This window comes from Coptis chinensis, chromosome 5, assembly GCF_015680905.1.
Source record: "Coptis chinensis isolate HL-2020 chromosome 5, ASM1568090v1, whole genome shotgun sequence".
Lineage (NCBI taxonomy): Eukaryota > Viridiplantae > Streptophyta > Magnoliopsida > Ranunculales > Ranunculaceae > Coptis > Coptis chinensis.
The window spans coordinates 97,553,589-97,567,592 of NC_141460.1; the positions used below are offsets into that span (position 1 = coordinate 97,553,589).

General features: G+C 38.8%; 1 protein-coding gene and 1 pseudogene across 7 annotated transcripts; one reads left to right on the forward strand and one right to left on the reverse strand.

The window, feature by feature from the left end:
* The first annotated feature begins 380 nt into the window (after window positions 1-380).
* LOC147500690 (uncharacterized) lies at window positions 381-7,051 on the forward strand. 7 transcript variants are annotated; one of them, XM_086562313.1, is made up of 3 exons: window positions 381-2,542; window positions 3,064-3,561; window positions 6,556-7,051. In XM_086562313.1, the coding sequence occupies exon 1, from the start codon at window positions 434-436 to the stop codon at window positions 2,435-2,437; it is 2,004 nt and encodes a 667-aa protein (XP_086418439.1). In that variant the 5' UTR covers window positions 381-433; the 3' UTR covers window positions 2,438-2,542; window positions 3,064-3,561; window positions 6,556-7,051. The 7 variants fall into 7 exon arrangements, with proteins under 7 accessions (XP_086418439.1, XP_086418437.1, XP_086418440.1 ...); XM_086562311.1 differs by having other exon boundaries at window positions 3,064-3,149; XM_086562314.1 differs by having other exon boundaries at window positions 3,064-3,149; window positions 6,562-7,051.
* A 5,584-nt stretch (window positions 7,052-12,635) lies between these two features.
* LOC147500691 (protein LEAD-SENSITIVE 1 pseudogene) lies at window positions 12,636-13,841 on the reverse strand (annotated as a pseudogene).
* Between the last annotated feature and the right edge of the window lie 163 nt (window positions 13,842-14,004).

The following is a 14,004-nucleotide window of genomic DNA, read 5'->3' on the forward strand; positions in this document are numbered from 1 at the left end:
TCCGATATATCGCCGATATATATATCATTTTTTTGGTACACCGATATGGATATATTCGATATATATCCACCGAATATTAAATCATTTTTTTCCGATATATATCAGAATTTCCGATATAACGATATATATCGATCGATATAGATGATATAAATTGTTGACTTTGACCGATATTGTTGACTTTGACCGATATATTGATGATATTTCCGATATAATCGACATACAAAACAAAAATTTTGACTGGTCAACAAAAAAAAAATATTTCTAATATTTCTGATATATCCGATATATATATCAGTTTTTGCGAATTTGATATTTTGAGCCTTGTTTAAGATTACCAAAAAATATTTCATGAGATTTTCATTAGAGTAGGTTACTCACTATCGGTTGGTTGGTAGTGTTGGGGGGTTTCATTTTTTCTGGTCGACCACTCAAAATGGCGATGTTAAGGAGGGTTTCTTCTTCTGCTACTCTCACTCCTATCTTGCATTCTCTTTCCTTGTTTCGTTTCAAAACTTCTACTACTACGTATTACCCACGTCAATCATCAAAAGACGACCTTCATTTTGATTTATTAGTAAATTTAGTAAGAAAAAGGTGTAAATCTGGAACACTTGAGCTTGACGAGGCATTGGGTTTCTTTAATGAGTTGATTCGGTATCGACCCTTGCCTTCCATTCACTCTTTCAATCAACTGCTAGGAGCCCTTGTCAAGACCAAACACTTTTCTATTGTTTTATCCATGCACAATGCAATGGCTTCCGCTGGAGTCCAACCGAGTATTGTGACGCTTAACACCTTGATCAATTGCTACTCTTGTATCGGTCGGGTGGATTTTGGGTTTGCTGTGTTGGGGAATATTCTAAAACGTGGGTTTCAACCGAATGCTTTTACTTTCAATTCTCTTCTCAAGGGTTTGTTTCTAGAGGGCAAATCAGCACCAGCTTTGGAATTGTTTGACAAAATAGCCCGAGATGAAGTCACTTATGGGGTTGTCATCAATTGGTTTTGCAAATCATTAAATTCAGAAACTGCCCTTCAACTGATGAGCTCAATGGAAAAGGAAAAACTTAAGCCTGATGTCCACATATACAATATGATCATTGACTGTCTTTGCAAGCAATATCAGGTGAATGACTCCGTCAATCTCTTTCAGGATATGATTGCTCGAGGAGTTGTCCCAAATGCCATTACTTTCACCTCTTTGATTCATGGACTATGCAGCATTCGTCAATTAGAAGGAGCCGTAAGTTTGTTTGAAGATATGTTGAAAAGAAGCATCTCACCAAATGTAGTAACATTCACCATTCTTGTTGATGCCCTTGGTAAAGAGGGTAGGACTAGTGAAGCACTTCAAGTGTTTGAACTGATGCTTCAAAGAGGTATAATGCCTGATGTCGTCGCATATACATCTTTGATTTATGGCCTATGCATCTCCAGTAATTTGAACAAGGCAACTGAATTGTTGCATGATATGATCAGTCGAGGAGTCTGGCCAAATGTGACAACATACAATATTTTGGTCGATACGTATTGCAAAGAAGGGGAGCTTAGTGAGGCACATCACCTATTAGAGGAGATGATTCAAAGAAATGTGGCGCCTGACACTATCACATACAACTCTTTGATGGATGGGTGTTGTTTGCAGGGTCGAATGGAAGAGGCTGGAAATGTTTTTGATTTAATGGTGGATGCTGGTCTAGAACCCGATATTGTTAGCTATAACACAATGATTAATGGTTATTGCAAGGCTAAGAGATTAGATGAGGCTATGCAACTTTATGAGAATTTGAAGTGCAAGTGTTTGAAACCTAATGTTGTTACATATAACACCCTTATTGGTGGGCTATGTAAGGTCGGGAGAGTTGTGGACGCAAAATTTTTTTTTGAAGACATGCAAACTCATGGACAAAGTCCAGATATTCTCACATATGGTACTTTAATAGAAGGTTTGTGTGCTAACAGTGGTCTTTCTGAAGCTATGGAATTGATTCATTTGATGGAAAGAAATGGGTTAAGAGCTGATGTTGTGATTTATAGCAGTATTATTCACCACATGTGCAGAGAAGGAAAGTTGTTGGAAGCAAAAGAACTATTTTACAGCCTTTCTTCAAAAGAGGTGCAACCCGACACCATAACATATACGACATTGATCAATAGCTATTGTAAAGAGGGGATGTTATATGATGCTCAAAGTTTGTTTCTTGAGATGGAAAAGAAGGGTGTGGCTCCAAATGACCATACTTTCAATATCATGGTTCAAGGATTTCTCAAGGAAAAAGATACTCAAAAGGCACTCCAATTTCATAAAGCAATGCTTGACAGGGGTTTCTCAGTGAATGCTGAAACCACATCTATGATACTACATGTGCTTGTGACAGATGATATGAACGATGAAGGTGGGGTTATTCTTCGTAAGTTCTTGTTGAGTGACAAATAAAGGCGTTAGTATGCATGTTGATTGATGGCTCAGTCTCCAAGGACTTATTCTTAATAACATATCCTCATGAAGATTCCAACCAATCCCACCAGGATGATAAAATCTGTAAGTTGCTATCTTCAATTCTTTTGCTAATTTATGTGTCAACAGAAAGTGTATACTTCTCTCCTGTCTCCATCCTATATTGTGTTTACTTTTTCATTTAGATTGTATTTATTCCTTGGTGTACATGTAATACCGAGGCTATTCAACTTGGGTCTTTTCTGGGATTCTGCATAGGTATTAATGAAAGACTGTATAGATCTTGTTTCTGTTTATAGGATACTATTAGCTCGTATACTAAGCGAGTTCTATGCTATACTAATATGTATATTATCACTTTTTCTTGAGATATCGTTTGAGTGCATAACAAGTCAACAAGTCAACATAATATCTATAGTAGTACAATTTATCACTTAGCTTGTCACGTGACATGTTTGATGTTCTATTAGGAGTTATCGAGAATATGTTTTGTATCTGTTTCGAGATTGATTATTTAGAAAACTGTGATATACTTTTCTTTTGGATGATTTCTTATGGTTAAAAGGATGTTGTTTGAATTTTCTTTGTTTTTGCCTTTTTTGGAGTTATGTAGCTAATCAACTATTGGAAAATTATGATGGAAAGAGGCTAGAGGACGATTCTGAAGCTAAAGCTACAACAGGAAGCAATGGTATTTGTTATGAAATTGTACTTACATTTCTTTCTAGTCTTTCAAGTTGATCAGATATACGCTGCTAACAGTAGAGAATGGGAATATATCAAACCATTAAGTAGACCATAGCACACTATCTAATTGTTCCTTTATACTGTTTGCACCACCCCACCTATTATTAAACCAGGTGAACTTTGAAACCCAAGTAGGTCTTTAATTGAGTCGTTTATGGATGTAGCATTGGGTTTTCTTAGGTTAAGACCTTTTCTTAGATGCTTTTGATTTCATTAAGAAGATTATGTCAGGCCTATTTTCCTAATAAGTCCTATTAGAATTAGAATTGCAGAGGGGAAGCCTATACCTCTGCAACTGTGGGCCAGCATTTTGGAGCATCAGTAGCTGATTTTGGCTCGGCCACGAAATCCTTTCAGTATGTGTATTGTATTCCGTGTTCCTCTTCAGTAGGATACAGACACAAAAAGTTTTGTGTTTTGTATATGTGAAAGATCAATATTATCTTGGTCGAACTGGGTTGGACTTTTTTTGGTGCATTTGTTTATATGAAGTTGAAAGGTTTTTGTGCAACTGAACTAGGCTTAGCATTAGGGGCCTTAGGTTTGGAATGGAATTAATGGTTAAGGACTACTTTTAGGCTAAACCCAAAGCTCCATGTATATATATTAGGGAGGGATAGAGCCACATTCTTATGCACATTATAGCCACATTTTCACATACAAATGAATTAAGGTCTGGTTTTGTGGAGATGATCTCCCACCATGAAGATCATTCTCACAAAAAATTATAATATTTGGATATGTCTAATCATGTAAAAATTAGTGTTCATTTTGAACTTTTCATCTAAAAGTTCAAAGTTTTTTTGAAAGCATGTTTTAAGGTTAGAATCCATATATATATTATAGAAAGCATATCCAAGGAATCAGGTTTTGACTCTGTATCAGTATGGATCCATGGTTCCTAGAGAGTGTTATAGACCCTTGGTTGGTAGCCTTGTAGGAAACCTACGCGAGGAGATTTGGTCAGCTCTTTCTCTCTTGGAAAGAGAATAGATACCCTGGACCTGACTGGTTTTTGCTCATTACTTAACAAAAAAACGTTGCCAGAGAATTAATTGTCAAGATGCTGTGAGCGGCTTTCTGAGATCTGGCTGAGTAATAAGAGTTGTCGACGTTATTTCATCTCCAAATGGGAGAAAAGCATATCTTCGTTGGAAAATTCAGTTTATTTCACACCACCTTAGTTTTTTTTAAGGCATTTATGAGGTATCGATGAATTAGAGTTGAAAATTCATTATGGAATCATTAATCCTTCTGTATGAGTATATCTGAGAGTTGGAAGCATAGCTGATCCTGTATTCTCTACATGAACGGTTATGGAAATTTATGAGAAAAGAATCAAAAGATTAAAATTTTCAGTATTGATATCGACCTTATAGAAGTCCACGATTTAGTGAGATGGGAGGTTATCTTCGATGTTACGAAAAATATTGATTTTGTCTGAGTTTGTGGATTTGGATTGATGTGACCTTGTTTGTGTATTACTCTATATATCTGCAGTAGCAGTCTCTGTGCTGTAAAAGCTAAAAAGTGCTCTAATAGGATGACCCATTACACATTTCCCTTTTTCTGATTTATGGTGAATCTTTGGAAGGACCGCTGCAAATTAATAGATCAGGAAAATTTAAACTCCGCTGGAAATGTATATATCCCATCTATGAAGCACCGACACGTCTCTAAGGGTGAAGTATCGGTGTCCGACACGGACACGCCCCGACACGCGTCCGATACGCGATTTGGACTTTGGAGTATCCGATTTTATAATTATTTTTTTTAATTTCCGACACGGGACACGCGCAAGGGACATGCGGGGGACACGCCCGAATAGTAATCTCAATTATACAAGATATTTTGAGAGAGAAAAAGAGGACAGCTTAGTTAGGTTTCATCCCCTCACATACGGGCCAAATATATATATATATTATTCAAATGTGTCCATGACGTATCCGTGTCCTATATTTTTGAAAAATACCGTGTCCGCGTATCCGTGTTGTGTCGTATTCATGTCGCGTGTCGGTATCCGTGCTTCCTAGTATCCCATTGTAGGATTTGTAGCTCACTTTTAATTTGGGTGTGACCTAATTCATTTTGTTCGTTGCCTACTGCCACAAGAGTAGAGCACAAATTAGATGATGCTAACAAGTTGCTTGCTACTTACTATGCACAAATTAGAGGTCACCGTCTCACGAGTATCTGTTTGGTTTGGCACTCAGACCTTCAGTTTGACTATTATGAATTATCAGCTACCCATTTACTTGGGGTTTCCTTTGTAGCAAAGAGCCCCTATGACCACCTATCATCATTATGGGAAGACTCCAAATGAACTCCACCACCAAAAATGAACTTACAAGATGAACTGAGGACTGATTTTTGGTGACGAAGTCTTCCCATAATGGAGAACCTCCTCAGAAAGTATCACCTCAAGTAGATATATATATTTAACCTTGTCAAGAGTAGATAAATTTATATCGTTGTAAGCAACTTTTGATGAGGTTCCACACAAGAAGTTTCTTGCCTAGTCTTAGGTTTATGAAGCTAATATGTTGAATAGATTTTCCTGCTTTTTTATCATGTAGGCCGCATATTTCTAATTATACCTTGTTTCCATGCCTTGATAAAGTTTTCTCCTTTTTTGCCCTTTTATTATTGGTAAAAATATTTAATCTGACTGGTTGTAATGCTATGATGATACTTATTGAGTTTAAATAGCTAATTGAGAGTAATATGTTGATGGATTCGTAGTTGGTCAACATGCACTCTTAATTTCCTTATATCATCGGAGTCGTATTTCTCTCTACTCCAGGTTTCACCTTCATATAAGTTCTTGAGACCTTGAAGTTGAGTGGACAGAAAAAGCTGATGCTAGTTGAATTATTAAAAAAAAGCTTGAATGATTCCATTAAAAAGATTATGTTAGTTATTATCCTAATGAGTCCCATTAGATTTTGAATTGCAGAGAGTAAGCCTATACCTCTGCAATTCCGGGACAGCATTGTGGAACACCAGTAGCTGATTTTGGCTCAGCCACAATAGCCTTTGAGTATCGCGTGTTGTATATCGTTTTGCTCTTCAGTAGGATACACTATACAGAGACTGAATCTTGTCATTGTGCCCGACTTTAACAAGCTTCTCCCGTGAATACTGCCCAAAAGTTACGTGAACAGGAATGAATATAATTTCTTTGTATCATTGTAGTTACATTTCTTTCTATTTCATTTGGGTTTCACTTTCACACAAACTATCTATCTTGTGAAGTTGAAAGCTTCTACTTTCTATTGCATTTTTTGCAAATGAAATCTCATATATGATCTTCTTTTAAAATTGGTATTAATGATTTTTTTCCCCTGTAGCTTCAGGTGTCCAGGCTCGACCTGATACAATTGCTCCTTTGGCCGGTCGTGGTTTTGGTGCTCTTATGGAAAAGAAGATAGATCTCATTTATGCAATTATAGAGGAGCACGCTGGATTGATTGAGGCGATTAATGAAATTGTGGAGAAGAAGAAAGCCATGGACGAGTCCCAAGCCATGGTTGAGTCTCGTTAATGCTTGTTTTTCATGGGCCGGGGTTGAACTCTTCAAGCATTCTGCAATGTTTTTTAATTGAATACTGGTGGATCTCTTGTGGGGGACCAACACTTGTAGTCTTACAGAGAACATATTTTGCTGTAACCTAAATCACCAAAAATATTGTTATACCTGCAAGGTTTTCCTGGTTTCAATTTTTTGGGACAGTGGTTTCTAGTTGTGCATACAGTTCATGTTTAACTGGCTTTCAGAACTTCAAATCCCCAACTCTCATGTGACAATTGAAAGTCATTATTGCACTGTATTTTCACCTGAACTTAGTTTTCTGAAAATTTGAGAAATCTTTCTAGTATAAATTCAGATTTCAGATGAATGAAACTCAAATGATAGTGGTTTCGTAGTTGTTCAAAAAGTAGTGTGCAATGACAAGAAGAGCACAGAGGATGTCATACTTGAGGAAACTATACGCCAATTCTCTCAAAATATATGCCAACATATCTGATCGACATATTCAGTAGGTCAAGAAGGAAAATGAAAATTATTGTTGGAGTTTACCCGAAATTATCCTTGAACCACTAAAACTTTGAACTCGTACATTTTCATTTTACGACCAATTCTCTCAAAAAATTATCCTTGAACTCTAAAATCTCAGTATCACTTAACCCGAAATATCAAATGAATACACAGAATGATGCAGGGCATTAATTATTATATAGAAAAGAAACAGCCAATGCGGAGTGACCGACTTCGGAATTGAGCCCCTACATCCACAGTGAAAAGCGAGAGGTCAACTTTTTTGGTCTATCACCAACACAGTTAACTGAGCAGAATGAGATCACTAATGTTCATTGCTGAATGCTTAAGAACAAACTCAGTGCAACCTGTGACCATTACAACAACCTGGGAGCTGAAGTTACAGATAATGAAGTCAAAGTTGCTCCGTTTGTAATGAAGGGCAACTAGGCCCCTATGTTCACTGCCAGCCAGCAAAAGGAATATGTTGAGTAACATTTTCACTGTCGAAGATATTTCTGTATCAAGACGGGTGGTGTACTTTCTACAGTAGGACAAATTTGAAGCCAGGTCATTAACTAACCGGTGTCGTTTCTCACAGAAAGAAAGACAATCGGTGATAAACACGACCCTTGACATACCATTTCTGCAAAACCTATAGTCTCAGAAAATTCCATCACTTTTTGTTTCAGATCATTCTTTAACTGTCTCACACAAACAACCAAGTAACACAGCTGCGCATTGTCCTCTGCAGTCTTGCGCCTCACATAGACTGGGAGAGCTGCACAAAAGGGAATATGATTATATGACAGACAAGATAATTTAGAAACTATATATAAACAATTATAAAACAAACTTAAACAACGACATTCCATCAACCAACTAACTAATTAACAACGATAACCACAAGGTGTATAAGGTAAACTAGGTTAAGATCTAAGTCCCAAGCTTGAGTTGAGATTTTGAACAAGATTCAGACTCTCAGGGTTCTTCATATATGGTCTTGCCAATCTTAATATGGTGGTCAAAATTGGAAAAGAGTGTTGATCTTGATCAAGAATACCAAAAGTACGAATAAGGCCTCGAGTTGAGATTTAGATCAGTATTAATCAGTCTCAGGGTTTTTCATCAATGGTCTGTCCTAGATGTATATATATCTTAATATGGTAGTCGAAATCGGAAAAGAGTGTTGTTCTTCCCCATTCTTGTTGTGCTTATGTTAAGGATAATACCGCTAAATATTCCAACTAATTAAACAGATTACATTAACACTTAAATCATTAGCAAGAAGCTAATTTTCCTAAAACCCAACCCGTAAATACACTCTAGTACAATAAACAAAGAGAATATGGGTGTACTCAAATACAGTAATGTATACTCATCATGCAACATCATCTTCCATATTGATAGACTCAACAAGAAAAGGTCCATGAATAATAAAGTGTAGAGAAAAAGGGCGTTTTTCTGCTTTTCACTGATCGGTAGCGACTTCATCATGTAGGTCCGAATGAATTACCCATGCCACCATTTTCGAGAAGAAGCCGCCAGCTTTCAAGGGGGAGCGCCCACAGTCTTTGTTTAAGGGCCTCGCTACAAGAATCAGCGATTTTTGTTTTTAGTATAAAAACAAAATCAGTTTTTTGGAAAACCTAACTTTTCCAAAAAGAAAGAAAGAGAGAGATTGTAAGAGAAAATTCTTAGTGAGTTGAGTGTTCATTCTTTTGTGAGTGAATTGAGAGCTCTTTGTAATCTGCTTACTCTGGACTTCAAGTAAAGCTTGGATCTCGCCAGGTGTGGATGTAGGCAAATTGTCGAACCACGATATATCCTTGTCTTGTGGTTGGTTCTCTTTTGCATTATTATATTTACTTTATATGCTTGTTAAATTGTTAATGAGAAGCGTTGGGATAGTACTTGGAGGGTATTGAAGTCTTGTCTAGTGTGAAGGATCAATCTTTGTGTAGGATTGATCCGCTTTGTTGTGGGTAACGTTGTTTCCGCAGCTTAATTATTCTACAACAATTGGTATCGGGCGAGGTATACGACTAGGATTTTGAGTTTTGGTAAAGAACCATAGTGCTTTCGAAATTTATGTAGACAAAGGTGTTCGATAAAATTCCTGAGTGAGATAATTTTTTAGGTTATTGTGTGTGACTTGAAAAAGGGGCTCCCAAGATGTCAAATGCTAGATTTAAAGTAGAGAAGTTTGATAAAGAAGCAAAGAAAAGATGGCGAGGGTGATGTCGAATGAGATGACTTCCACAAGCAAGTGGAAGGGGTAGTTCGAAGAAGCCTTTAAAACATGTCACGGTCTTCAATTGCAAAGAAAAGGGGCATCATCTATGTGATTGCTCTAGCCCAAAAAAGAGTAACAAGATGAGTGGTAAGTTTGAGAATGAGGATGTTAGTGAAGCAAGTCTTGCTTCCGCCCGATAGGGATGATGTAAGTCTTTTCGGTGTCTACACAAGACGACCACATGACCGATACATGGATTCTTGATTCCGGGTGTTCCTACCACATGTGTCCAAATAGGAAGTGGTTTGCTACCTATGAGAACTTGAGTGGAGGTTCCGTTTTGATGGGCAATGACGTTGCTTGTAAGACGGTTGGGATTGGAACTATACGGGTCAAGATGCATGATGGTGTAGTGAGGACTTTAACCGATGTAAGGCATGTTCCTGAGTTAAAGAAGAACCTTATTTCTCTTGGTACTTTGGATTCCAAAGGCCACAATTTTGTGGGAAATGGTGGAGTCCTAAAGATCCTTAGTGGCTCTCTAGTCATTATGAAGGGTCAAAGACATGGAAACTTGTATACTTTGTTGGGTAGTACAGTGATAGGTGATGTAGCAGTGGGTACATATAGTGATGATTCTGAGTGCACAAAATTGTGGCATATCGCCTTGGGCATATGAGCCACAAGGGATTGTCTGAGTTGTTATTACAAGCGAGTTTAGGGCTAAAAAAGACTTGGAGAAACCAAGTATGGAATTCTTGCGAAATTGGTCTATGGCGGTCTGGTCAAGAGTCAAGTTTGGTACAAGCAAGCACAAGACGAGAGACATCCTGGATTATGTGCATACGGATGTTTGGGGACCTTCTAGAGTGGCTTCTAAGGGAGGTAACCGGTATTATGTCTCTTTCATTGATGATTATACACGCTTATGTGTGGGTATATATCTTGAAGTCCAAGGATGAAGTTTTCGAGACATTTAAGAAGTGGAAGGCAAGGGTTGAGAATCGCGACGATAGGAAGGTGAAGACTTCTGCTATTCGACAATGGTACCGAAAGTATACCCATAGGCCTTTCAAGAGTTTTGTCTTGCTAATGGGGAATTGCCGGAATCGACAGATGAGGGGGCGCATACGCCAGAATGGGTTAGCGAGAGAATGAATCGCCGTTGTTGCTTGAGAAAGCTAGGTGTTTGCTTTCTAATGCCAATCTTGGCAAAAGAGTTAAAGGCGGATCACGATGGCCATGGCGTGTTACTTGTATAATAGATCACGGTTCCGCGATAGATCGCAAAACACCTTATGAGGTGTGGGCGGAAACCACCGTGATTATGGTACTTTGCGAGTGTTTGGATCTAGTGCTTACTACCACATGAATGATAGTAAACTTGATTCTAAAGCTAAGAAAGCAATATTCTTGGGCTATGCAAAGGGAGGAAAGGGATACGGATTGTGGTGTCTAGAGAACCACAAGTTCCTGGTCAGCAGTGAGGTTACCTTTGATGAGACTTCGATGCTTTTTTTTAGCAGGCCGGAGAAGGCTGGAAATAGTGGTGATTCTATACAATCTCAAGTGATTGAGATAGAAGCGTCTGAGGATGCTAAAGAGAGTGAGGTTCTTAGTGAAAGAACTATTCAACAAGAAGTAGAGTTACAACAACCTGAGCAGCAAGCTTTGGCTAGATCAAAGCCAAAGAGAAGCGTGAAACAAGTTATGAAGTACGGGCATGATAAGCCAGTGAAGCATTATGGTCAACCGGACTCGGTTGCCTACGCACTGAATATTGAAGATGATGAGCCAGATAGTTTCAAGGAAGCTGTTCGAGATACTCATTATAGAGATTGGGTGGTGGATATCGCGAGAAAATGGTGGAGGCTCGTGACAAGTTTTGTAATTTGGGAATTTGTTTCATTACTGGGGCAAAAAGGGTTTTGGGTTGTAGAAGGTTCTCTATGGAGTTGAGTTTCAACATTGGTTGGGGTACTCCACATATGGTGGAGGCTCATGCATTGTTGATTGATGCCTTTCGTAGGCATGGCCCTTTGTGGCGTGATTGCTCTTTGTGAGCATGACTCTGTGAAGATAGCTCTTTGTGAGCAAGACACTCTTTTGTGGGTGGCTCTTTGTGAGCATGACACTCTTTGTGGGTGGCTCTTTGTGAGAGCATGACACTCTTTGTGGGTGGCTCTTTGCAAGCATGACACTCTTTGTGGGTGGCTCTTGGTGAGCATGACACTCTTTTGTGGGTGGCTCTTTGTGAGCATGACACTCTTTGTGGGGTGGCTCTTTGTGAGCATGACACTCTTTGTGGGTGGCCCTTTGTGGGCATGCCCCCTGCCAGGCGGTTATTCGCGAAGTTACGGATGGATGTGCTCTTGTTGGATGTGTTCGCCCGGTTTTATGTGTTAAAACCTCACCGAGGTGGAGAATGTAGAAAAAGGCGTTTTTCCGCTTTTCACGGTCGAGGCCGCCCAGCCAAAAGCGACTTCGCCATGGTCCGATGAATTGGCGACGACCAGCCGAAGAAGCGCCAGCCCGCCTTCCCATTCAAAGGGAGCTACCCAGCGCCGTGTCTTTTGTTTGCGGGCCTCGCTACAGTAACCACGATTTTTTGTTTTTTTAGTATAAAAACAAAATCAGTTTTTTGGAAAACCTAACTTTTCCAAAAAGAAAGAAAGAGAGATTGTAAGAGAGAAATTCTTAGTGAGTTGAGTGTTCATTCTTTGTGAGTGAATTGAGAGCTCTTGTAATCTGTTACTCGGACTTCTAGTAAAGCTTGGATCTCGCCCGGTGTGGATGTAGGCAAATTGTCGAACCACGATATATCCTTGTCTTGTGGTTGGTTCTCTTTTTGCATTATTATATTTACTTTATATGCTTGTTAAATTGTTAATGAGAAGCGTTGGGATAGTACTTGGAGGGTATTGAAGTTTTGTCTAGTGTGAATGATCAATCTTTGTGTAGGATTGATCCGTTTGTTGTGGGTAACGTTGTTTCCGCAGTTAATTATTCACAACATAAAGGTTATCAAAATTGTCTACTATCATTACAAGAAGATGTATGGAAGCGTAGTTGCCTAAAATCAAAGGTCATATCACAACCACAAATTCTGCAATTCAGGCCACCATGTGCCTACACGGCTATAGGATACAAAGACCTTATAGCAAACTAAATTTTATAAATAAGCTTCATAGAGGGACTCCCTCCCAGTTGCAATTCGGCAAAACAATATCGAACGGCAACAAGATGAAGTTTGTTTTATTGGGGTTTTGACTTCCATACTAGCAATAGGGCACTAGAGGTCATCCCTGACTAACCCAATGCACAAAGAGCACGCATTGGCCGGTGTTCAATTTAAAGAGCACCCAGCTAGATTGTTGTTGTTACTCCTTATTAGCTATTGCCGATCTAACAAAGTTCACAGCCAGGTCCTCCACTGCCACCTTACTGACATCACTGCGGACACCTATATCAGCAACATACCTGCTCAGAAAGTACGTCCCAACTGTTAAGGTAGCTAACCCAACACGTTGTTGCCTTGACATATTCAGAGGAGAGGAAAGAAGTGCTGTGAATGTGGCACTAATAAGCGAACAAGCTTGACCAGTCATACCCATACGTGACTTGTCAAGAACTAGAAAACTTGTCTTGCAATAAAGTGCAAAGTCCTCGCTGTTATTTGGGAAAATGTCGAAGTTCCCAAATCCATTCTGAAAGCAGATACAATGCCCTGTGAATTACTGGTTCTGGGGGTCTGATGTTGCTGTAGTGCCGTTCCTCCTCGGACTTTGGCAATGAAAACAGACGGGGTGACGCCATATTCAAAGCAGTACAAGGATCCATTTCAAGGGAAGCAGTTCAAGCAAGAGAGGACTACACCACTGTTTTCTTGCCTGAAACCACAATTAGGGAAAGTTGGATAAGTAGATGGAAGCTTTGAACATGTATGACAGGAGCCACAGGAGGTTTCCATGCTTGAACTGCCATCTAGTTGGGGTGTAAAATGAACCACTTTGCCTTCACCAATATAAATACCTGAAAATGCATGGTTATGTATGGAGAAGCATTCACATAGAAACCATGATATGCAGAATAGGAAGCACAAAGCATTAATTTGTCTTACAACATTAACTATGTCAACCAAGTCTGTGCGGAGTCTCTTTTCCTTAACAGCTGGAAATAATTTAGAAAGAGACACTAACCATGGTTAAGTGTTCTGTATGTATTACAGCCTTAAAGACATTGATAGTAAGTTCTACCATTGCCTCTAGCAAAACTAGTCCTGAATTCAGTGCTGGAGAAGTTATCACCCCATCCTTTCACCATCTATGAGAAGATTAGGGAATATACAGTGGCTGAGAGCAACCGAATTATGTATAATAACTGTTAAGGTAGTTTATTGTATAGACTTCATAAAACCAAATAAGTTATGTGCTTCGCTTTGATATTTGTTTGTGTTGGTTACAAATTTTCCTGTGTTTTAAAAAAATGTGTTATATGTTATTATTGTTTTACAACTAATGGTCA